The following is a 24,180-nucleotide window of genomic DNA, read 5'->3' as shown; positions in this document are numbered from 1 at the left end:
GCTGCAACATGTGCCAAAGTAGTTGGGAAAGGGCATGTTCACCACTGTGTTACATGGCTTTTCCTTTTAACAACATTCAGTTAACGTTTGGGATCTGAGGAGACACATTTTTTAAGCTTCTCAGGTGGAATTCTTTCCCATTCTTGCTTGATGTACAGCTTAAGTTGTTCAACAGGGGTCTCCGTTGTGGTATTTTAGGCTTCATAATGCGCCACACATTTTCATTGGGAGACAGGTTTGCACTACAGGCAGGCCAGTCTAGTACCCGCACTCTTTTACTATGAAGCCACGTTGATGTAACACGTGGCTTGGCATTGTCTTGCTGAAATAAGCAGAGGCGTCCATGGTAACGTTGCTTGGATGGCAACATATGTTGCTCCAAAACCTGTATGTACCTTTCAGCATTATTGGTGCCTTCACAGATGTGTAAGTTACCCATGTCTTGGGCACTAATACACCCCCATACCATCACAGATGCTGGCTTTTCAACTTTGCGCCTATAACAATCCGGATGGTTCTTTTCCTCTTTGGTCCGGAGGACACGGCGTCCACAGTTTCCAAAAACAATTTGAAATGTGGACTCGTCAGACCACAGAACACTTTTCCATTTTGTATCAGTCCATCTTAGATGAGCTCAGGCCCAGCGAACCCGACAACGTTTCTGAGTGTTGTTGATAAACTGTTTTCGCCTTGCATAGGAGAGTTTTAACTTGCACTTACAGATGTAGCGACCAACTGTAGTTACTGACAGTGGGTTTCTGAAGTGTTCTTGAGCACATGTGGTGATATCCTTTACACACTAATGTCGCTTGTTGATGCAGTACAGCCTGAGGGATCGAAGGTCACGGGCTTAGCTGCTTACGTGCAGTGATTTCTCCAGATTCTCTGAACCCTTTGATGATATTACGGACCGTAGATGATGAAATCCCTAAATTCCTTGCAATAGCTGGTTGAGAAAGGTTTTTCTTAAACTGTTCAACAATTTGCTCACGCATTTGTTGACAAAGTGGTTACCCTCGCCCCATCCTTGTTTGTGAATGACTGAGCATTTCATGGAATCTACTTTTATACCCAATCATGGCACCCACCTGTTCCCAATTTGCCTGTTCACCTGTGGGATGTTCCACATAAGTGTTTGATGAGCATTCCTCAACTTTATCAGTATTTATTGCCACCTTTCCCAACTTCTAGCATCAAATTCTAAAGTTAATGATCATTTGCAAAAAAAAAATGTTTATCAGTTTGAACATTTAAATATGTTGTCTTTGTAGCATATTCAACTGAATATGGGTTGAAAATGATTTGCAAATAATTGTATTCCGTTTATATTTACATCCAACACAATTTCCCAACTCATATGGAAACGGGGTTTGTATGAAATTCACCTACCTAAAGAAGTTGTGTAGCTTGCTACACCTTTGTTTCCAACATCTTGTAATTGTTCGTGTTTTCTTTTTTTCATTCGTTCCTTACTCTGCATTTTGAGAGCTGCCTGACCCTAAATTCACCTGACGTCCTTCCAGACCCTAATGCAACTAGTGTATCTCTCGGTAAATCTTAGAACAACTCAGCTGTTCTCGTTGTCGGGTAACCTTTGACACACGCTTCCAAAATGGCTACTCCCATGTTGTTTGTACCAATTAAACAGTTGAAAATTTAAGAAAAGTCATGTCGGTGGTTTTATCAATTTATTTGACGAAACAATTACGTCACAATTGTCCATTATAGGATTGTCACAGTATAAACAATTTTCATCATGGTTATTGTGACCAAAATGATCACGGTTATCATTATTATGGCGGTATTTTTAAATGTGTTCAAAAAGTACTTATACTGAAATCTTCTAAGTTTTATTTAAAAACAACTAACACATTCAGAATGATATACTTTGTAGAAGAAACATTATTGTAGATAACTGTTACATGTACCTCAAATAGAAATTAAAATGTGCATATGAAAGCAACATAAGCAATATTAACTGAGTAATATGGCAGAAACCAAATAACATAAATAAATAAAAATACATTTAAAAATGTGAAAGATTGCACATGATGGCCGTAAGATGGAACTGCACTTTTTGTCCTAGTATACAACAATATTGTTGATATATGAGAGATCTAGTCTTACACATATCAGAGAACATCTCTCAACTACTTGAAAGTTTGGCAATGAAATATGACAGCACTGCAGTGAGGTCTTTTGCCATTTTTTGAGGAGGGAGCATAAACAGCTGCTTCAGGAAGGCATCAGGTATTGTAAGTGTGATGTTGGTAGATGATTATGTACTCTAATTGTGGCATCCAACTTGCCTGCTGCACGCCCACTCTGTAAATAAGAGAAAAGCTAATTTATTATTATTTTTATTAGATGCTAATTATTATTATAATCATCTGACTGACACACACAGTGACACACAAACCCTAATGCTACAGTTGTAAAAACAAAATATGTTGCAGTGTTTCTCCTAGGATTTGTTTTTACCACTAAGTTTTCAAAGTAACGTTAAGTAGCAGCGGTCATTAACAGCACAATACACATAAACACAAGTACATTTTGTGTCGTGTGCACACACTTCTCGCTCTCACCGATAGCGCCCAATAACAAGTAACTTTATGTAATACATAAGTGTAACTATAAGAACGTTTCATTTTCAAACACTTTCCATCATGCATTCAGCTACAAGTTGACGTACCTTGCACTCGACGTGTAGTTGTGACTGCGGTTCCGGAGTTGGCTCAACATGTTGAAGTGTTGCCTCCCTTCGCGGGGACTTTTTTCCTGCATTTTCTGGCGATGGGCTGACTGTCCTCAATTATTTTACCTTCAGCATGCTTTACCAGTCCAAAATACGTCCAGACTTCAGATGTTGTCCGTTTACTAGTAAGGCAACATCTGAAGGTCTGTGTGTTGTTTTCCGCCATTGCAAACAGCGCTGGTGCGCATGCGCCATCTATGGAGGCGGGGCTGCTGCGTTTTCAGGAAGTGAGAGCAATGTCGCCTAGAAAGCATTCATAATTGACAGTTTTCCGATAATTAAAGAATTAAACGGTATGACTAACCGTCCGGAATTTTACCGCAGTTTATCATTATATCGTTTACCGTTACATCCCTAGTCCATTAACAAGTAAAAAGTCAAGGGCGGTCACGGCATGTTCTTGCCTTAAATGCTGGTCATTTTTTAGGGCAAATGACAAGGGCGGTCGCGGCAGTTGCGGGCCGTGGTTAAAATTGAGCCCTGTATATAGATAGTATGTGTGTAACGATTGAGCGATATATCGACAGATCAATTTGTATTCGTAATTTTCAATTACATTGATATTTGCTCCGCACGTTTGCTTTCCGAAAGAGAGGTATCGATCTACGATTGTTTTAAAAGGTAATCGATACTAGAAAAAAGAAAAAGTTGGATTTAAGAATGGCAGACTTTATATGAAGTTTAGCACTTTTAAAAATAAGAACTAAACGATAAGTATGTTTGCCCATCTGTGGCATCATTAAAACAAAAATGGCAGATACCTACGGTGGTCGAGAAATGTCATAACAAACGCCACAAGACAATGTTGTAAATTACAATTAATAGAAACTTTCAGCTACAGGACAATTGAAAAAGCCACAACAAACACAAACGACATAACACAATTATATGAAGCCGCAACACAACTTTAAGCCGCAAAAGACGCGACCAACACAACGATAGTGACGGGAGCAAGTTACGGCGACGCACCAGCTTCTGAAACACAACAGCTGGCAGCCAAAGATAAGTAATTTCATCATAAATAAATACATAGAAAATATGAATCAAGGAGGCTATGGAAATTAGGAAGCAAGGGGCCAACACCATCAACAGGAATGAGGGGGCGTACTTGCTTACGCACACCTGGGGCACAGTCCTTCATCGGCGATGCCAGGGCAGGGAACAGATACTGTATGGACGTGTCAGGGTACTATATTTTGCATGTAAATCTACTGTTGAAATATTGCTTATGGATTATTGTACTGTACCTTTATTGAAAATTGCTTGACTGTTGAAAATGTGAGCAGAAAAGGTTTTCTCTTGCTAATTCAACCTAAGGTCTTGGTTGCACTTTATTCAAATCTGATGTGAATGCATTGGCTATTAATTGTTTGTATCCATAAATAATTTACACCTAATTCCCTTACAATAAATAATTGTTGTTTTGTTTTGCTAAAAAAAATACTGAATCGATTTGTAACTCCCTGAATTGTTTAGGACCGTAGCGTTTAACAAATATTCTCCCTCAATTGTACCGGCAACCGCAAATTCTGAATCGAATCAAATTGTCGTTAAAATTAATCGTTACATCCCTAATGGATATGTATATATATATATTGCTTTTTTTTTAAAATTATTATTCCTATAAGGCAGGGCTTTTCAACTGAATTGTTTCTGGAGCACATTTCCAGAAAGTTAAGGACCAGCATTCTCTGTGGTGAATGTTTATTTTTGGTCCATTTATTTTATAGGAGTTACACTTTTTAGAAAAAAATAGCCCCGTATTAGCGTCTTTAGGAAGTTAAAATATAAATTCAAGGATCTGCCAATGTGTTTACATTGATCCAAGTTCCTGTATATAACAGGAGCGCTCTAGTGTTTTTATTATATTTAATGTGCTGCAAAAATGTTAACAGTCCTAAGTTTTGAACTCAATTCTGGGGTCTGTCTGGTTTCATTCACGGGCGAGATTTGGGCCCCCGGGCCACCAGTTCAATAGGTCTGCCATAAGTATTCTGTGTAACATACCCACGATTCGAAAAGGGAATTAACATATTACTGGTTCTTTTCTTCTTTCAAACTTCCTTTAGCTTATTTTCACACTGACATAGCCATACAAGTTCAAGCAAGAAATATTTAGCTTTACAGCAGGCATGAGGCGGCACAGCAGAAACAAGACCAGTATTAGACTAATAATATGGCCTGTTGACTATGATAGCTATTTGCTACACTCAAATAAAACATGTCTGTCTAGGTTAAAGGACAGCTAAGATGAGCTGAGACCGCACATTATTTAGCGAGCCTGCTATTAGACTGAGGATGTTTGTGGTCAGATTTATCCAGAAGTAGAATTAGCATTTGAGTCGATGCATTTTGTTTGTTTTAAGGTTATCTGTTCTTCAGCAAAAGTTCACCACATTGGTCATCCTTGCCATGGTGAAACCAGAAAATAGAGTACTTTCATTAGGCAGAGTTGACACCTAAAAAGCCTAGAAACTAGTTTGTGTCTTTTCAAAATGCACTGCGAGAGTAGAAGCAGCATCTGAAGGAAGGGATGGGCAGGCAATATGGCCTTAAATCTATATCGCGGTACATATTGCAGCCTCCTGCGATAACAATATATATCACAATTATTTGGCGTTAAATGGTAATAAAGCCATTTCAAAACAGGTTACAAAGGCTGCTGACAAATTAGGCTGCTGACTTATGCAGTAACATATTGCGTCATTTACAGTTGTATTATTTTGTCAAAACTATTATTAATTTAATTGCAATTTAACTATGAATAACTTGTTTTCTGTTGTAACACAATTGTATCTACACATCTGTTAAAATTCAATAAACACTTACTCTTCTGTTGTTTGGGGACTTTACATTAGTTTTACGCGATACTACAAATTTGGGTATTGAACCAATACCAAGTAGTTAAGGGGCAGTATTGGTCAGAAAAATGCTCAGAATGACACTTCACATTTTTAAGATCATTGAATGATTACATTTTTGATCAACATTTTAATCAAATGAAAACACAGTATGTAACAATATCAATCAGATATTGGCTCTGATTTATTTAGCTTTTCCCCTTAAAGTCCTTCTGTGTCCAGGGACTTATTCCCAGAGTTTGTAAACAATGTTTTTTGATGATAGAAATATCAATCTAACCACTGTAGTATTGACCATGTACTGATCATTTACTTGCTATCGTTAATCTTATTTGTATCGATCAGCCCACTTTTGTTCAAGAGCTCTACCTTGCGGTTATCAGTTAGCATATCTTCCTAAGATAGTGTAGCATGTTAAGCTATTTTTTGTCCTCTGGGGATGACACCTTTAAAACAAAAAAAACAAAACAAAACAAAAAAATATATATATATATACCGTATATATAACTTTTTTGCCGCCATGGAGGCATAGATTGTTGATTTAAAAGTGGCACTCTGAATGTGGCTAGAATGTGTCATCAACATGCATAGTCACGATATAACGATAGTATTAAAAGTTCTGTCGTCGGCCAAATTTATTGCATAACCCTATCTCGAGACCAAAAGGCTTCTCTCATAATCGCACCATTTCCCTTCCCTCTGATCTCGCACACTTACCAAGTTTTAATGATTACCTAATTGGTCTCTCTCTGTCTTTTGCAGGCTAAGCCGATTTATGGTGGTTGGTTGTGCTTGGCTCCTGAGGGAACTGATTTTGACAATCCTATGCAGCGGTCGCGGGTAAGTGTATGCAAAAATCAACCACAATATTCAATTGTGTCTATAACCAAAATTCTGTTGTAAAGTAGTTTGAACCTTTATGGTCGAACATAATTTGTTCTAGGTCGCTGGTCGGCCCTTGATTTGTTTGGCTTTGGAAACCATTTTTCCCCCCAAAAGAAATCATCCAAGTGGAAATAAACCATTCTAAGGCTAAACTGTACATCACAAAGTAAATTACTATTTTTAATGCTCATACATGTGTAAAAATACTGTTAATACTTGTAGTAATCGTTCATACTTTAATGAAGTGTATAATGTATTGCAGATGGAAGGCACGCCTTGCTCCCTAACATTCTTAATTGAAATGTTGCAAAAAAAAGTTAACCATTGTTAATAGTAAACCTTAAAAATGCTTTAAAAAAACAAACAAAAAACACTGCCGCCAACACTTACATGAATCATTGTCTTAATGTGTTTATTTTAATGACTGCACTCAGTATAAGAGCGTAACAATTATTTGAGTATTAAGGGAAAGCAGGAAGTACCCACTAATATTGTGGTAAGGCAGATAAAAGTGGATTATTCTTATTTTTTTGTCCCGACAGAAATGGCAACGGCGATTCTTTGTGTTGTACGAACATGGCTGTCTGCGCTTTGCCCTGGACGAATCAGTAAGTACTAAAACACTCACCCCTGTCTCATCCAGTTATACATGTTGCTCATGTTTGTGGTGATAGTGTTGGAATAGTGGACCTGAGACGGATCACCTTTCCCATACTGGCCAGTCAGGGTCGAGTATAAACACTGGTAGCAGATAGTTTGTGGAAAAATTGCACGTGATTTGTTTAGATATCTGGCCATACCAGTTCTCTTACAAAGAATCTCTGCTAAACTATTGTTTAGTGATAATTCAGCAGAATTAATTTTTTTCTGTATTGCTAAGCTGTGAGCTTCCATTAGTCTGACTTTTAAGAGAAAGGCAAAAAGAGTCTAGACATTATTCAGTCATATTTGGTGAGTATCTTAGTGTCCCAGTGATTAGCAGAGTGAAACTCTGTGGGCTTGCAGAGTGTGTGCATATTTCCACTGTGTTTCCAGTGACACCCAGGCTGTTGTGCATTTGTGTTTTCCTCTCATTGTAACAGTGATCCCAAAACTAGCAGACTCATTGTCCTCTGGTCTTTTCATCTACTCCTCATGGCAGGAAAACTGGGTCAGGGAAATGGCTGCTCAGTGTTCTGGACTCCAAAGATAGGAACTCTCCACAATCTCTGAGCGTCTATAACGGCACATTTAATGGTTTAGATGTCATTGAGCTCATCGTTGCTTACCTAATGGCTCAAGCCTCCAGTTGGGTAGATGGGATTTTGCTATACCACACCCATCCACGCTTTGTCCTATTGCTTTTCTGATAACATTAGCTAGTTTATTGCTATTCATCAGTTGTCTCTGCCAAGCCAATGACGTACCAGTGAGGAATTATTATTATATATTTTTTAGAAATACATTAGTAAGAACTGCTTTTTTTTACAGAAAATGTTGTATCAGTGGCCCCCTTTATAATTGCACAATGTAAACTTGTTTCAGAAATATCTCAAAGATCAAGATAATGCTATGTCAGCTAAGGAAATTATATTAGTGTCCTTGGTATGAAAATGCGCAATAACACAACCTATGATGATTATTGTCTTTTCTGACTTATGTTGTTACGATGTTGGATACTCGTGTTAAACAATGCCATTGCGTCAAATAAAAAGGTTCACTTATTTGGGCATGAGCTTGCATGCTATTTTGGATGCCTCTGAACGCTATGTTTTGGAGTGATTTTTTAATGGTGGGATGGATCCACTAATATGTACATCCTAGTAGACAGCCTGCAGAGCTCCTCCTACTTTGCTTCAGGCAGCTCAGCTGTCAATATTCAGTACTAACACGTTCAGTAACAGCCCATTTGTCTGTTCACTACAGTGTAATGGGTCAAGGGTAATTTGTAATTGAAGACATTTCAATTTGGGAAAAAAAATGTTATTCACCATGTTTTGCCTGCTTTACTGGATCATATAAATTTGTATTAAGCGGTTGTGGTTTTAAGCCCAACTAGCCACTGGATATTTAGCATGTCTTCTCATGCCAAAAATACTCTCTGAAGATGTGAGAAATAGATAATTGCTCTCCACAACTAGGATGGCCTCAACATAACTAAGATGAGCTTAAAGGTTATTTTTGCTGCCAAATACTGGATTTGGCTAATTACACAAGCTTGCATCGCTGACCACAATGTCCATTGGCGTGTTAGTAAAAGAGAATTCAATTTACCCATTTGGTAACATTTGATCACAAGTCTTTGGTCGATGTCCGTATGCATGCACACTGACGGTGTCCTGCAGGGGCATACACATTTTCGTTAGAAATTAAAACCAATAACTTCACATTTTTCACAAGCTTATGACAAATGTTACTTTCATTAGACATGGTGTCCTTTTGCCCAAATTCATATTGTGTTTTTGTTTATGTTGCTCAAAACAGTTATGGAACGTTTTCTAATCGCAAACCTTGACGTCATCGTGTGTGCAGCATTCAGTTATCAAACGTAATCTAACGTAGAGATACTTTTACACCAACTTTCCTATTGTAATAAATTGTGTGCGAAAAATGCCCCTTAATGTGAATTTCTTTGGTTGGTTGTCAATATTTCTATAAATAAAAACATATTTTAGTTGTTTTACATGATGTTAGCCGGATTAATGTACGTCAAGGTTGGACTGTGTGGCCATCTACTCGACTGTGTTTAGGAAAAAATAAGGATGAGTTCAGGTCGCAATGGAAAAGTGTCACTTCATTTTTATAACTTTAACTGTTGTGTTGTTTCCTACAGTTTATATACTTCCGTTATAATTAGTCTGTCAACTATGGTTGTTTTTACTCATAGGCAGGTCAAATGAGTGGCTTGTTTCCCACGTCCGTGTCTTAAACATCTGTATCAACTTGCAGATTAAAGGCCCAGGGAGTGATGACATCTTCTGCTATTTTTCACCCATAGATAGCAGGGTGCGATCTTAAGCAACGGCCCCTTTTTACAACGAATAGTAGCAAAGATGTTTACTCGTTGAATGCAGCATTCCTCCTCCAATGTCCTTATTTGGTAACTGGAGTGAGCTTACAGTCTCTGGACCACAGAACAAGAAAAAGGGAGCACTTGCCCCTAAAAACCACAGAGGAGAACATTAGATCTGCCTCAGATTCAGACATTCCACACATGGTCTGCTACAGCGAGCACCCTGCCCTGCTTATACTGAGGATGCTCATACAACAGAACATTTTAAATAATATGTATGTCATGTAATAAGTGCATTCTTTGCACAATTATGTTATAAAATGACCATACACAGTCATGGAGTTTTTTGTCTCTTCAGAACAGAAGTCGAGTGAACAGGGAGGTTTGATAGATTTAAGATTTAATTCATAAAACCTTCCTGTTTGTGTTAAATTTGAAAAGCACAATGTGCAATTTATTTTATTGGGGGGTTACAGTTTCATTCTGCCAGCTCCTCCAGTGTTTAGAGATGATATGTTTCTGTGAAAAGTTTGGATGAGGGGTACTGTGTCAAGGCACCATATAAAATAGCAGTGTTCCCTCCACAACCCGAGACTCTGACAATACTTGCCTTTGGTTCAGCCTATGAAAGCTTCCTGCAGGATTTATAATTAATGGAGTGGGTGTGCACCTAATTTTAAGGGTGTTTGGTTACTTCTTTAAATGTAATTTTCAAAACTCTTAGGGTAACAGTCTACCATATATAGAGATATTTGCTGCCGTCACATTTGGGAAAAACATCACAAATTGGGCAAATTCTAATCAGCTTGTTTGGAGAAAGTACAAAACCAGTGAAGTTGGCATGTTGTGTAAATCGTAAATAAAAACAGAATACAATGATTTGCAAATCCTTTTCAACCTATATTCAATTGGATAGACTGCAAAGACAAGATCCTAAACGTTCGAACTGGAAAACTTTATTTTTTGCAAATATTAGCTCATTTGGAATTTGATGCCTGCTACATGTTTCAAAAAAGCTGGCACAGGTGGCAAATAAGACTGAGAAAGTTGAGGAATGCTCATGAAACACTTATTTGGAACATCCCACAGGTGAACATGCTCATTGGGAACAGGTGGGTGCCATGATTGGGTATAGAAGCAGCTTCCATGAAATGCTTAGTCATTCACAAACAAGGATAGGGCGAGGGTCACCACTTTGTGAACAAATGCATGAGCAAATTGTTTAAGAACAACATTTCTCAACCAGCTATTGCAAGGAATTTAGGGATTTCACCATCTACGGTCCGTAATATCATCAAAAGGTTCAGAGAATCTGGAGAAATCACTGCGTGTAAGCAGCAAGGCTGAAAACCAACATTGAATGCCCGTGACCTTTGATCCCTCAGGCAGTACTGCATCATAAACCGACATCAGTGTGTAAAGGATATCACAAAAAGGATATCACAACATGGGCTCAGGAACACTTCAGAAAACCATTGTCAGTTACTACAGTTCATCGCTACATCTGCAAGTTAAAACTCTACTATGCAAAGCCAAAGCCATTTATCAACAACACCCAGAAATGCTGCCGTATTTGCTGGGCCCAAGCTCATCTAAGATGGACTGATGCCAAGTATAAAAGTGTTCCGTGGTCTGACGAGTCCACATTTCAAATTGTTTTTGGAAACTGTGGACGTCGTGTCCTCCGGACCAAAGAGGAAAAGAACCATCCAGATTGTTATAGACGCAAAGTTGAAAAGCCAGCATCTGTGATGGTATGGGGGGGATTAATGCCCAAGGCATGGGTAATTTACACATCTGTGAAGGCACCATTAATGCTGAAAGGTACATACAGGTTTTGGAACAACATAAGTTGCCATCCAAGCAACGTTATCATGGACGCCCCTGCTTATTTCAGCAAGACAATGCCAAGCCTCGTGTTACAACAGCGTGGCATCGTAGTAAAAGAGTGCAGGCACTAGACTGGCCTGCCTGTAGAGACCCCGGACTGCTGAACAACTTAAGCTGTACATCAAGCAAGAATGGGAAATAATTCTACCTGAAAAGCTTAAAAAATTGGTGTCCTCAGTTCCCAAACGTTTTTTGAGTGTTGTTAAAAGGAAAGGCCATGTAACACAGTGGTAAAAATGTCCCTGTGCCAACTTGTTTGCACCGTTTTGCTGCCATTAAATTCTAAGTTATTGATTATTTGCTAAAAAAAAAAAATGTTTCTTAGTTGGAAAATTAAGTATCTTGTCTTTGCAGTCTATTCAATTGAATATAAGTTGAAAAGGATTTGCAAATCATTGTATTCTGTTTTTATCTACGAATTACACAATATGCCAACTTCACTGGTTTTGGGTTTTGTATGAAGGAAGGCAATATTGTTTTCTAAATATCTCCGCCATGCTTCCATGGTTGGATTTCAAATTACCAGGACTTATGCAGATCCCAAATTCACAAAAACACATACCAATAGGTAAACGTTGGTTTTGTATAATAGGTCCCCTTTAAAAAATTTAATAAAACAAGAGCACAGTATGCAATTACTTTGTAGCCTCACTGTCAATGTAGTTTATTGTACCACACTGCAGGGCTTCATTCAGGTTATATTCACTTGACAGCTACTGTTACTTAGGCTCGGTTGTGTCTTTCAAGTGGAGGAAATTCTTCCATAGCGTCTGAGTTCTAAAGAGGCGATGCAGTGTAATGCCATATTTGGCAGCCCCTGGGGATTTTCAGGCAGATCTTAATAAAGCTTGATCCGTTCAGTGGCCTTAAAAGGAGCTGAAAAGCGACCCAGCACCTGTTTTACATCTGTAGCAGCCATAACCTGGCAAAACCTGATAACAGGGCTGAGGGATTTAGAGCAGATACACAGAAAGCTTGGGGGATTTCAATAAAATCTTCCTATAACACTGTGTGTATTATCTTGTTGCACAAAACTATGCATCAAAACAGTTAACAGGTTTATTGAACATAACTTTGCAAGTATTGATGACTTTCCGTGTGGAAGGATGTTTTCAAAGCAGACTGGACGCGGGGGTCTTCGCTGATTTTTGTCATTGAATCACATAGATCATTACGCTTGCAAAAAAGTTTCTTTTTCTTTTCTTTTTTTCACCACTTGGTTTGTGTGTCTTGTTGCCATGGTAATCTGTTGATAACAACCACAAATGTAACAAACCCTATCACCTTCCAATGAAGAAGAAAATAATGACAAAGTGAAAGGGCTTTTCTAGTGGTGTTAAATCATGCTTTCTTTAAGATCTGCATTTTTATCATGGGAAACTTGATTCTGGTCTTATCACTGTTGTGTTCGCCTGTCATGCATTCCTGTCCCGTTTTTTCCTGATGCAATTGTTTCCATATTTGTTCACGTTTTCTTTTTTTGGCTCCTTTGGTAATGTTTTACCCCAGTTGTAAATCAGCAGCCAATTAATATTGACCCTTTTAATCAAAATAGTAGTTTATTGCTAATCATTCTGTCAATTGAGTGGGAATAATTTTTGATTAATTTAGCCTGAAGCAACTAAAGTAAAATTTTGTTTTCTACTTGGCTGCAACTAGCAGAAGCCCTATTCATTCAGTCTTGTCTAGTTTGTGGTATAAAGAGCAACATGACATCTATCTGGAATGTTGAGCGACTCTCATGAATATGTAATTGGCATCAAAACAGTAGTTCAGAACATTTAGAAATAATTGTTCCCTTTACATTTGTAAAAAGAAGATATATGTAATCAGTTGATCGTTGAATTTTCACCTTGGTTAATCAAGGACATTTGGAGGGATACACTTTTTTTTTTCTCAAGCCGATATCAATACCTTCCTGTTTTTCAAGTGTGATACGATAACCAATTTAAATCTAATACTTTTTAAATGAAGATTTAAAATGAATGACTGTGGTTTGTGCACACCTGTAAGTAAGAAATAGTCAAACAATAGTGGATTTGACAAACTATACTCGTAGATCTGTCTTTACCAAATATGACATCACTACTGTGGTAAAGCTAAAATCACATTCCTAGATCAGTGAAACTTATGTCCTGATTAGGGATGGGTATCGTTCACATTTTAACCAATACTGTTACCACATTGGTCGTTAAAACTGTGCTGGTACTTAAACTGTGCCCAAACTTACTTACTACTTAAAAAATTTGAAACGTGACATTTTTGTAAAAAAAACAAAAAAAAACCAACAACAACAAAAAAAAACCTTTTAATTTTTATGGGAATTTTGTAACATTTAGGTTGACCAGACGAGTGATCATTATTTAAATTAAACACATTCAAAAATAAGAAATAAAATCTTAAAAACAAATTGTCATAATTATTGCAGCAATACTGAACATAGAGAACATTCAAAAAAACGACTTGAGTTGTACTGTTGATGCTCAAAATTCTGGGTGTTCCTAAATGCAACCTCACTCGCCGTAACTGTCATGAGTAAGTGGTGTGTTTTTGTAGGGCTACCGGCTAGGATGAAGTTGTAAATAAAATTTAAAAGAAGCGTCAGAATTTGTGTGCTTTTGTCAAGATGCTACATTACGTACAAAAATGTTACTTGCACAATTGTACTGTGGAGCACTTGTTGCAGTTGAATGAGTCTGTACTTACTTAGCACTGTAATACGACACCGATACAAGTGGTTGACTAGTGAGGTTTGATGGGTTGTAGGCAGGTAGTTTTTGCTTTCCTCGAGGAGTGTTGGGCAGGGCATTTGGTTCAGGCGGCACGCAGGTTGTCTTTATCTGATGATTAGAGAAGTCCCGCACGTCATGTTTGTTAACACTAAGGTCCTGTGATCTTCGGGGCAGTTTACAGTTTTACATTCCACAAGGTAGGAGCGTTTGTTGACCAATATGGTTTTTGCACTACCGATACAGATTATTAGTAGTGAGGGAGGCCGATAACAGATATTTGGAGCCGCTATTTATTTACAATAAAATGTATTATAGACATATTGTAGGGCTGGACAATCCATCCATCCATCCATTTTCTACCGCTTATTCCCTTTGGGGTTGCGGGGGGCGCTGGAGCCTATCTCAGCTACAATCGGGCGGAAGGCGGGGTATTAATCAGATATTAATTTAGATTTTGATTATGGCTTCTCACGATTATGAAAATAGAATACTCGGGGGAAAAAAATCAGTTAATGGGCGACACAATGTGCATGCAATTTCCAGAGCATGTGACAGTGAAACAGATGAGGAGCGAATGAGTGAAAAAAAGAGCATGAGTAGTAGAAGTGTGGGATCCCACCATGGTTACTACTTTTATTTGACATAACCCTAGTATGCCTAATCAATAGTCATTAAACTCAACAGAAAAGTAAGGCATGTGATGTCTGCATTAACATATCCGCAGATGGAGTCACGTAATTGGCCAATAAAACGAAATACGCAGATAAATGCAAAGTAATATTTGGGAAATTGATATAAATTTAAGTGAAATGTTGTCATTGTGAGGAGAATAAACATTTGTTTGGGAAAACAATGCGTCCAGTAGCGCTCACTTATCCTCGACACTCTCAACCGCCCTGTCCTGAACCAAACAATGCTGAGACGCCCACTTGAAACGGCAAATTAACTACAAAGCTAATGCTAACAAGAACAATCCATACACCCACAACTTATCTCATCTGCTTGTGTTGTTGTGAACGTCATCATTGATGTAACATTAATGCATGTATAAACAGTGGTCACAACTTGAGAGGCTCTCTTTTTTTAAAAGCCTCAAGTGAGTCGCCTCTTAACTCGTCAAGATGAGACACACACAGCAGCACACTTCCCCCCTTCACAATAATAGTGTGCCACATCCGGTCTGACTGGGCTAACAGTACCTTGCACAAGCATAATGTACCCAAGCACTTTTTGATATATTTACAAAATTATTATGCTTAGACCTAATATACTGGTCAAAATTGTCCAAATATCAGGCATGTGATTTTTCCGTCTATAGTCGGAAATCCATCTTTTTTTATCTCTGTAAAAATATAAAAAAATATGTTCCGTTTTTTCCGACCTACAATGTGTGTCAATATCTTGATCCGTTTTTTTGCCATACCTGCCAACAACTACGGTTTTCCCGTAATGAGTACGGTTTTTGATAATCCAGTGGTAAAAACTACGGTTTTCTATTAAAAATTATTAACTTTAAAATCGAAGCTACGTAGCAAAGCAACTCCACAGGCAGGGGACAAAATATACGGGAAACCTCAATGATGATTGGTTGGTTTACGTATAAGAAAATTCATGATTTGTTGGTTGGTTTACTATGATGAGTCACGATTGGTTAAGATTATGGCAAAACATTTCGGACAGGCCAATCAGAGGTAAGATAGGGCGGGTCATCGAACCAAGAAGGGAAATCACAACACGAGAGTCGGAGAAGAGGGAATATTCAAGTGAGCGATTTATATATTAAAAAACTAGTGGAAAATGGCAAAGGGATTCTCTTCCTTAGATTTGTCTTTTAGCGATGTAGACGACTGGCGATCAATTAGTAGTCCTAATTAAGCAGCACGAGATCATGGTGCTAAAAGCAAAGTTGTTCAGCATGTGCTCCAATGAGATGGCTACTCTTGTGTTTGTAAATTGCAGAGATTTCGCTGAAGATGTGCTCACTCGTCACTAATGAGTGTGGTGCAGAAAGAAACTTCCTTGCATGTTTTGCAAGTCGCACAAACATGCTTCTACAATCTACGATCACGGATTGTTTCCGCATCAATATTTTCATCAGCTTTGCTTCAAGTGAATCACAGATATGTCGTAAGCTATGAGCTAGCAGAGCTTCCGCTGATGTTTATTAGGTTGTTATGGTATTATGCTCATAATAACGTTACCAGTAGTTGTGACATGTAGACGACATGGATGTTTATTACAATTTCGGGAGCGTTTTTTGTGTTTACGTACCTTTGACACATCCTGACACCCACCAAAGTTTCTGTACACTGTTCGCCGTATGTTTGAGACCACTGTAAGAGACCTAGGCTTCTGATTGGTTCTGCCTCTTACCCGTGTGTGGTTTGCGTAATCGATCAGAGATGGTGCCGTGGGCAGGACAATGCTGGAGAAAGAGGCGTGAGCTGCAATTGCGCCAAAATAACCAGTTTTAAATAGGCCCATCGGATTTAAAAAAGGCACACTCTTGTTTGATGATTGTTACATTTAAAATGACAGTAATAATGATAGTAGAGGTAAATATTGCTATTCATTATTAATACTTACAAAAAAGCCAATACAGATAGAAAAAAAGGCTGATGCCGATATACGTCAAAATACCAAATTTCGACGGCGATAATCGGTCGACCCCTAATTAGTTCATCCTAACCCCCCTACAGCACAGTATGGGTAATCTCACTTTATTGGAGCATTGATTTAAAAATTTTTAACCGTTTATCTGAGCTTTTTTTTATGGTGTCATATTATCAGTCATAATTTTCTATATCGACCTGGTAATTATAGGTTCAATAATTATTGTGCACCCCTAGAAATTTGGTTAAAAGTTTATTTTAAAAAGTTTTCCTATTAACCAAAAATATGTTATGTATTTTCACTTTCAGCCAAGCACACTGCCTCAGGGAACAGTGAACATGAACCTTTGTTCTGATGTCATTGACGCTGAGCCCAAGACAGGCCAGAAAAACTCTTTATGCATCATCACCCCAGAACAGGAGTACTTCATCAGAGGAGAAAATAAAGAAATAATTAATGGGTAAGTGTTTTAATATCACTGATCGTAGTTCTTCCTTGAACTATTTTTTTTCTCATTTTGAAACATAATTGTTAACCTCTCTTCAGCTGGACTGAACAACTGGTTGTGTATCCACGCACAAATAAACAGAACCAGAAAAAGAAACGCAAGGTGGAGCCTACAACCTCACAGGTATTTCTATTAAAGGGTTTTTTGTTGTGTCTTACATAGAGTGCTTTGGAAAGTTTTCACAGCACTTAACTTTTCCACATTTTGTTATGTGACAACCTTATTCCCAAATGGATTAGATTCATTTTTGTTGTCAAAATTCTACACGTAATACCCCATAATGAAAATGGGAAAAGGTTTATGTTTTTTTAATTTGGCAAATGTATTAAAAATAAAAAACATCAATCAATCAATCAATCAATCAATGTTTATTAAATAGCCCTAAATCACAAGTGTCTCAAAGGGCTGTACAAGCCACAACGACATGCTCGGTATAGAGCCCACATAAGGGCAAGGAAAACTCAACCCAGTGGGACGTCGATGTGAATGACTATGAGAAACCTTGGAGAGGACCGCATATGTTGCCCCCCCCCTCTAGGGGAGACCGAAAGCAATGGATGTCGAGTGGGTCTGACATAATATTGTGAAAGTCCAGTCCATAGTGGATCTAACATAATAGTGAGAGTCCAGTCCATAGTGGGGCCAGCAGGAAACCATCCCAAGCGGAGACGGGTCAGCAGCGCAGAGATGTAACCAACCGATGCACAGGCGAGCGGTCCACCCCGGGTCCCGATTCTGGACAGCCATCACTTCATCCATGGCCACCGGACCTGTGTGTCTCCCCCTCCACAAGGGAGAGGGGGGCAGAGGAGAAAGAAAAGAAACGGCAGATCAACTGGTCTTTAAAAAGGGGGTCTATTTAAAGACTAGAGTATACAAATGAGTTTTAAGATGGGACTTAAATGCTTCTACTGAGGTAGCATCTCTAACTGTTACCGGGAGGGCATTCCATAGTACTGGAGCCCGAATAGAAAACGCTCTATAGCCCGCAGACTTTTTTTGGGCTCTGGGAATTACTAATAAGCCAGAGTTCTTAGAACGCAGATTTCTTGCCGGGACATATGGTACAATACAATCAGCAAGATGGGCTGGAGCTGGACCGTGTAGTATTTTATACGTAAGTAGTAAAACCTTAAAGTCACATCTTAAGTGCACAGGAAGCCAGTGCAGGTGAGCCAGTATAGGCGTAATATGATCAAACTTTCTTGTTCTTGTCAAAAGTCTAGCAGCCGCATTTTGTACCAACTGTAATCCTTTAATGCTAGACATAGGGAGACCCGAAAATAATACGTTACAGTAATCGAGACGAGACGTAACGAACGCATGAATAATGATCTCAGCGTCGCTAGTGGACAAAATGGAACAAATTTTAGCGATATTACGGAGATGAAAGAAGGCCGTTTTAGTAACACTCTTAATGTGTGACTCAAACGGGAGAGTTGGGTCGAAGATAATACCCAGATTCTTTACAGAGTCGCCTTGTGTAATTGTTTGGTTGTAAAATGTTCAGGTGGTATTATTAAATATAATATATGTCGGTGTCTAGCAGAACCGATAATCAGCATTTCCATTTTCTTGGCGTTGAGTTGCAAAAATTTAGTGGACATCCATTGTTTAATTTCATTAAGACACGCCTCCAGCTGACTACAATCCGGCGTGTTGGTCAGCTTTAGGGGCATGTAGAGTTGGGTGTCATCAGCATAACAGTGAAAGCTAACACCGTATTTGCGTATGATGTCGCCTAGCGGCAGCATGTAGGTACTAAAGAGTGCAGGGCCAAGAACCGAACCCTGGGGAACTCCACACGTTACCTTAACATAGTCCGATGTCACATTGTTTTGGGAGACGCACTGCATCCTGTCAGTAAGATAAGAGTTAAACCAAGACAAGGCTAAGTCTGACATACCAATACGTGTTTTGGTACGCTCTAATAAAATATTATGATTGACAGTATCGAAAGCAGCGCTAAGATCAAGAAGCAGCAACATAGATGACGCATCAGAATCCATAGTTAGCAATAGATCATTAGTCATTTGTGCGAGGGCTGTCTCCGTAGAGGGATTTACCCTGAAACCGGATTGAAAAGGTTCACAGAGATTGTTAGACGCTAAGTATTCATTTAGCTGCTGTGCAACAATTTTTTCGAGGATTTTCTAAATAAAGGGAAGGTGGTAAATGTAGTTTACCATGAGGTCAGGATCGAGGTTAGATCTTTTGAGCAGAGGACGAATAACCACATTTTTTAATGCTAGGGGAACAGTGCCAGGGGAAAGTAATACGTTTATAATATTTAGCACTGATGGACCTAATATTACAAACAGTTCCTTGATAAGTTTCCCAGGAAGTGGGTCAAGTAAACATGTTGTTTGTTTTATCCCACTTACACGCCGTAATAATTCCTCTGTTATTTCATCAAAAAGAGATAGACTATTACTACTACTACTAACATCACATGTACATAAGTATTCACAGCATTTGCTCAATACTTTGTTGATGCACCTTTGGCAGCAATTACAGCCTCAAGTCTTTTTAATACGATGCCACAAGCTTGGCACACCTATCTTTGGGCAGTTTTGCCCATTCCTCTTTGCTGCACCCCTCAAGCCCATCAGTTTTGATGGGAACTGTTGGTTTTCATACAGGATGTCTCTGTACATTGCTGCATTCATCTTAGTCTAGTCAGGGAGGTGACGAAGAACCCAATGGTCACTCTGTCAGATGTATAGCATTCCTCTGTGGAGAGAGGAGAACCTTCCAGAAGGACAACCATCTCTGCAGCAATCCACCAATCAGGCCTGTATGGTAGAGTGGCCAGATGGAGGATATTGCTTAGTAAAATGTTTGCCAAAATGCACCTGAAAGACTCTCAGACCAGTATAAATAAAACCATTTGGTGTGATGAGACAAAGATTGAACTCTTTGGCGTGAATGCCAGGCATCATATTTGGAGGAAACCACCGCTCATCACCAGGCCAATACCATCCCGACAGTGAAGCATATTGGTGGCAGCATCATGCTGTGGGGATGTTTTCAGCGACTCGAACTGAGAGACTAGCCAGGATAAAGGGAAAGATGAGTGCAGCAATGTACAGAGACATCCTGGATGAAAACCAACACTTCCCATTCAATCTGATGGAGCAGGAGAGGTTCTGCAAAGAGGAATGGGCACACCTGCACAAAGATGTTTATGCCAAGCTTGTGGCATCGTATTCAAAAAGACTTGAGGCTGTAATTGCTGCCAAAAGTGCATCAACAAAGTATTGAGCAAATGCTGTGAATACTTATGTACATGTAATTTTTTTATTGTTTTCAAATTGTCATTATGGGGTCTTGTGTGTAGAATTTCGAGGACAAAAATGTATTTATAATATTTGGGAATAAGGTTATGACACAATGGGGAAAAAGTGAAGCGCTCTGAATACTTTGTGGATGCACAGTATTTTAAATTTTTTGGTTGCTGCTATAATTTTAAGCACAGAGCCTTTCTTTTGTCTTGCCTGTCTGCACACAGGAGCCAGGCCCAGCCAAAGTAGCAGTGACTGGTTTGGGCATCCCTGAGGCAGAGAAGGTTCCAGACTCCAGTTCCATCATCTGGCAGGAAGAGCTGAACCAAAGAGAGGCGGAAGTGGCTACAGTCTGGACCCCTGCTGAGCTGCCCCCAGGATCGCCGCCACTTCCTTCAGGCAAGGATAAATAACACGTAATAGTTGTATGTTGTCGTAAAGTATTTTTGATATGTTTATTGTTTTGCCAGTAACCTTTTTTGAAAATGTGGCTATCCAGAGTTTTAAATCCGTGATGCAAACATCACAACATTAACTTAGTTTGTCTGAGTTTCTATAGTAACATTACACAAAAAAAATAATCACCGTCCTATTTGAATTATTTTTTAGGTGAATGTATAACTGTCAGACATGAGTCTGACGCTGGCTCAGTGAATGGTGATGAGGTGGACCAGGGTAGCGGGGTGCTGCACGGTTCTGTGCCACAGCCGCCCAGTGACCTCCTTTCCCCAACAGGCTCCTGCTCCAGCCTGGGGGGTGTACCCCGCTGCCTCTCTCCAGCTCCCAGTGACCCCTTTCCCTCTGGCAGCTCACTGCTTTCAAATGGTTCTCACATCAGTGGTTCTGTAAGCTCTCTGGACTCCGATGCCAGCGGCAGCACAGTGACCAGCACTGAAAGCCACCCAGCCAATCAGAGGGGAAACCATTTATACAGCCACCACGACACACATCGATCTCGAAAGCTGGAGGTCGAGGAACGAAAGGCAGAGAAGAGGAGCCGTTTTAGGAGCCCTGACAGACAAGAGAGGGAGGCTGTCCTCAGCCCGGAGAGGAGGTCAGTGTCTTACATCTACATAGGTTTTCCTCAAACACCAGTATGTGTCGAACAGCCCCTTCTGTCTTTTCACATTGCAGGACTAACACTATACAGTAATTTTAAAATTAGGACACCCCTTTTTGAAACTTGTCTTTTCAGGAATTGCTGCACGATTTTGCAAAAATTGTGAATCACAATAATTTTTGCTTAAAACTTTTTTGATTGTATAATAAAAAAATGAAAAAGACAAGTCAAGAGAAAAATCTATTATTTAATGCAATTGTTCCAATCCCAAGTTTACTAATGACAGCCAATGAAGTGGGGCAAACTCGCTAAGGCTTGCCGGGGGATAAGACGAGCGAGGAGGAAATGTTGGCTGTCATGTCAACAACAGTGCAGCATGAGTCCTTGAATACAATGGCACCGTTTGTTTGAGGCAGCTTATGAAATGAAATGTAAATAATCAGCATCGTTTTGAGATTAGATTCCATGATGTTAGTGTTAATCGAGATTGTAGTTTTTATTTTTTTTATTTTTTTTGTTGCGCATAAAAAGTTGAACATTTGTCAAAACATGCAACCCTCCCGTTAGGGATTTGTACCGAATTCGACTGAATTCTGTCTGTTCTACCGAGTACCAATTTTCAATACCTAGGTTGCATGTGACATCACATCCTGTTGCAAATTTGGCACCGGTCAGGCAAATTCATAGAGAAATGTTTCTTGGTAATGTTGCAATGTTCAACGCCAACAAAGAAAGCATGCCTAATAGAAAGCGCTCGAAAGTAATGCTCCACTTTTTGAATTAGCTCGTTGCTAATTTACTTTGGATATGCCATTTACATTCTACCGATTACCGTTGCCGATTTTACGTCGTGATTTCAATACCTTTAAATTTGGCAATCAAAAATACAGCAACGATCTGTGTACAAACAAACAGCTGGTGTGTTGTAGGTACAATACTTACAGGAGAACACTTTGTAGGGCTCAACAAATTTTGCCACCTTTTAACTTCGTTCCAACAGGGTATTCAAAAGTGTCAGAAAACAAGATATACTGGACAGCACAGTAGGGCTGGACAATTAATCAGATTTTGATTTTGATTATGGCTTCTTGCGATCATGAAAATATAATAATTGAAAAAAATGATTATTGGGCCGCGCAACGTGCATGCAAATTCCGTAGCTTCTGACTGTGAAACCAATGAGGAGCGAATGAGTGGAAAAAAAAGAGCATGTCTACTAGAAGTTTGGAATATCACCATGGCTGCTACCGTTTATTTGACACAGCGCTAATATGCCTAATCAATAATCACTAAACTCAACAAAAGCAGTAAGAAAAATTATTTCCGCGTTCACGTAACCGTGAACGGAGTCACATAAAATAAAACTAAATACGTTGTTAAACGCAGAGTATCAGGGAAATTGACATAAATGTAGCTGACATGATGTCATTGTGAGGAGAAGAACATTTGTTTGGGAAAATAATGTGTCCAGTACCGCTCATTCATCCCTGACACACTCAACCGCCACGTCCTGAACTAAACATTGTCGAGACGGACACTTGCAACAGCGACAAATCTAAGGTGCTAAAGCGAGCAAGAACAATCCAAACACCCTCATCTGCTTGTGTTGTTGTGACCGACATCATCGATGTAAGATCAATGTACAAACAGAACAGCAGTTGCAACTTGAGAGGCGTTCTCTCTTTTTTTACAGCCTCAAATTACTAATCGTCAAGCTGAGAACAGCAGCAGAGCACAATTTCTCCCTTCACAATAAGAGTGTGGTACGCCACATCCGGTCTGACTGCGCTAACAAAATAAAGGTTTGAATAAAGTACCGTACACAAGCATAATATACTTAAAGCACTTATTGATTAATTTGTAAAATGATTGTGCTTTGACCTAAAATACTGGTAATTAAATGCAAGTATTTTTGCATTTAATTAACAAACATTTTATTCAACTTTATTTGATGCAAAAAGCATGCATTCTTTGGTGATAAATAAGTATAAAAGGTAAAAAAACGGAATTAAATACAATTAAAATAGAAAAAATAAATGTGTTTTACTTTTTGTTTATTTGTTACTAATGTTTGTTTATTTATAAATTAAAAAGTTCCTAAATTACTGATTAATTATGTTATTTATTATGATTACAATATCAATCAAAAATAATCATTATTATTATTTTTGCCATAATCGTCTAGTCCTACAGCACAGTTATCATTATCAGCTTGTTAGTTGCCTGTGCAATTTTTTTTTCAGCAGGCACATCACTAGGTGATGTTGTTCTTGAAAAGTTTGACTCCATTGGTTTGATAGACTTGAAAAGATTAAACGTGAAATTAAGTACACACATTTAGGGGACTGAGAGGCATTTGCCAGCAAGATCGGTCAAACAAAATGTCTTTGCAGGACTTGAAAGGTAATGTTTGCATACAACACAGGTGGAAATGTTATTTTTCTTAATTTAAAGCAATTACATCTCTTATTTAAAAGTGGTCATTATATGTTTTTTCTATATTTAAAACACTGTAGTCTACATAATACTGTATGTAATGGTGGTTCTTTAGTCAAAATTTTGCATAGATTTTGTTTTACAGACCATCTTCAAGCTGCTTT

General features: G+C 38.7%; 1 protein-coding gene across 5 annotated transcripts in view; it reads left to right on the top strand.

Annotated features, from left to right (window-relative positions):
* Positions 1-24,180, top strand: part of mprip (myosin phosphatase Rho interacting protein) — a 78,542-nt gene that overhangs the window by 21,164 nt on the left and 33,198 nt on the right. For 4 of the 5 annotated variants that reach the window (XM_061967169.2, XM_061967173.2, XM_061967172.2 and 1 more), the window contains exons 2-7: positions 6,379-6,456; positions 7,044-7,109; positions 17,037-17,188; positions 17,275-17,359; positions 20,748-20,919; positions 21,130-21,574. In XM_061967169.2, coding sequence (XP_061823153.1) covers positions 6,379-6,456; positions 7,044-7,109; positions 17,037-17,188; positions 17,275-17,359; positions 20,748-20,919; positions 21,130-21,574 — 998 coding nt within the window. The remainder of the gene's footprint in view (positions 1-6,378; positions 6,457-7,043; positions 7,110-17,036; positions 17,189-17,274; positions 17,360-20,747; positions 20,920-21,129; positions 21,575-24,180) is intronic. The other variant, XM_061967170.2, reaches the window with a different exon arrangement.

Source organism: Nerophis lumbriciformis, linkage group LG11, assembly GCF_033978685.3.
Source record: "Nerophis lumbriciformis linkage group LG11, RoL_Nlum_v2.1, whole genome shotgun sequence".
Lineage (NCBI taxonomy): Eukaryota > Metazoa > Chordata > Actinopteri > Syngnathiformes > Syngnathidae > Nerophis > Nerophis lumbriciformis.
This window is presented reverse-complemented; position numbering and strand designations above follow the sequence as displayed.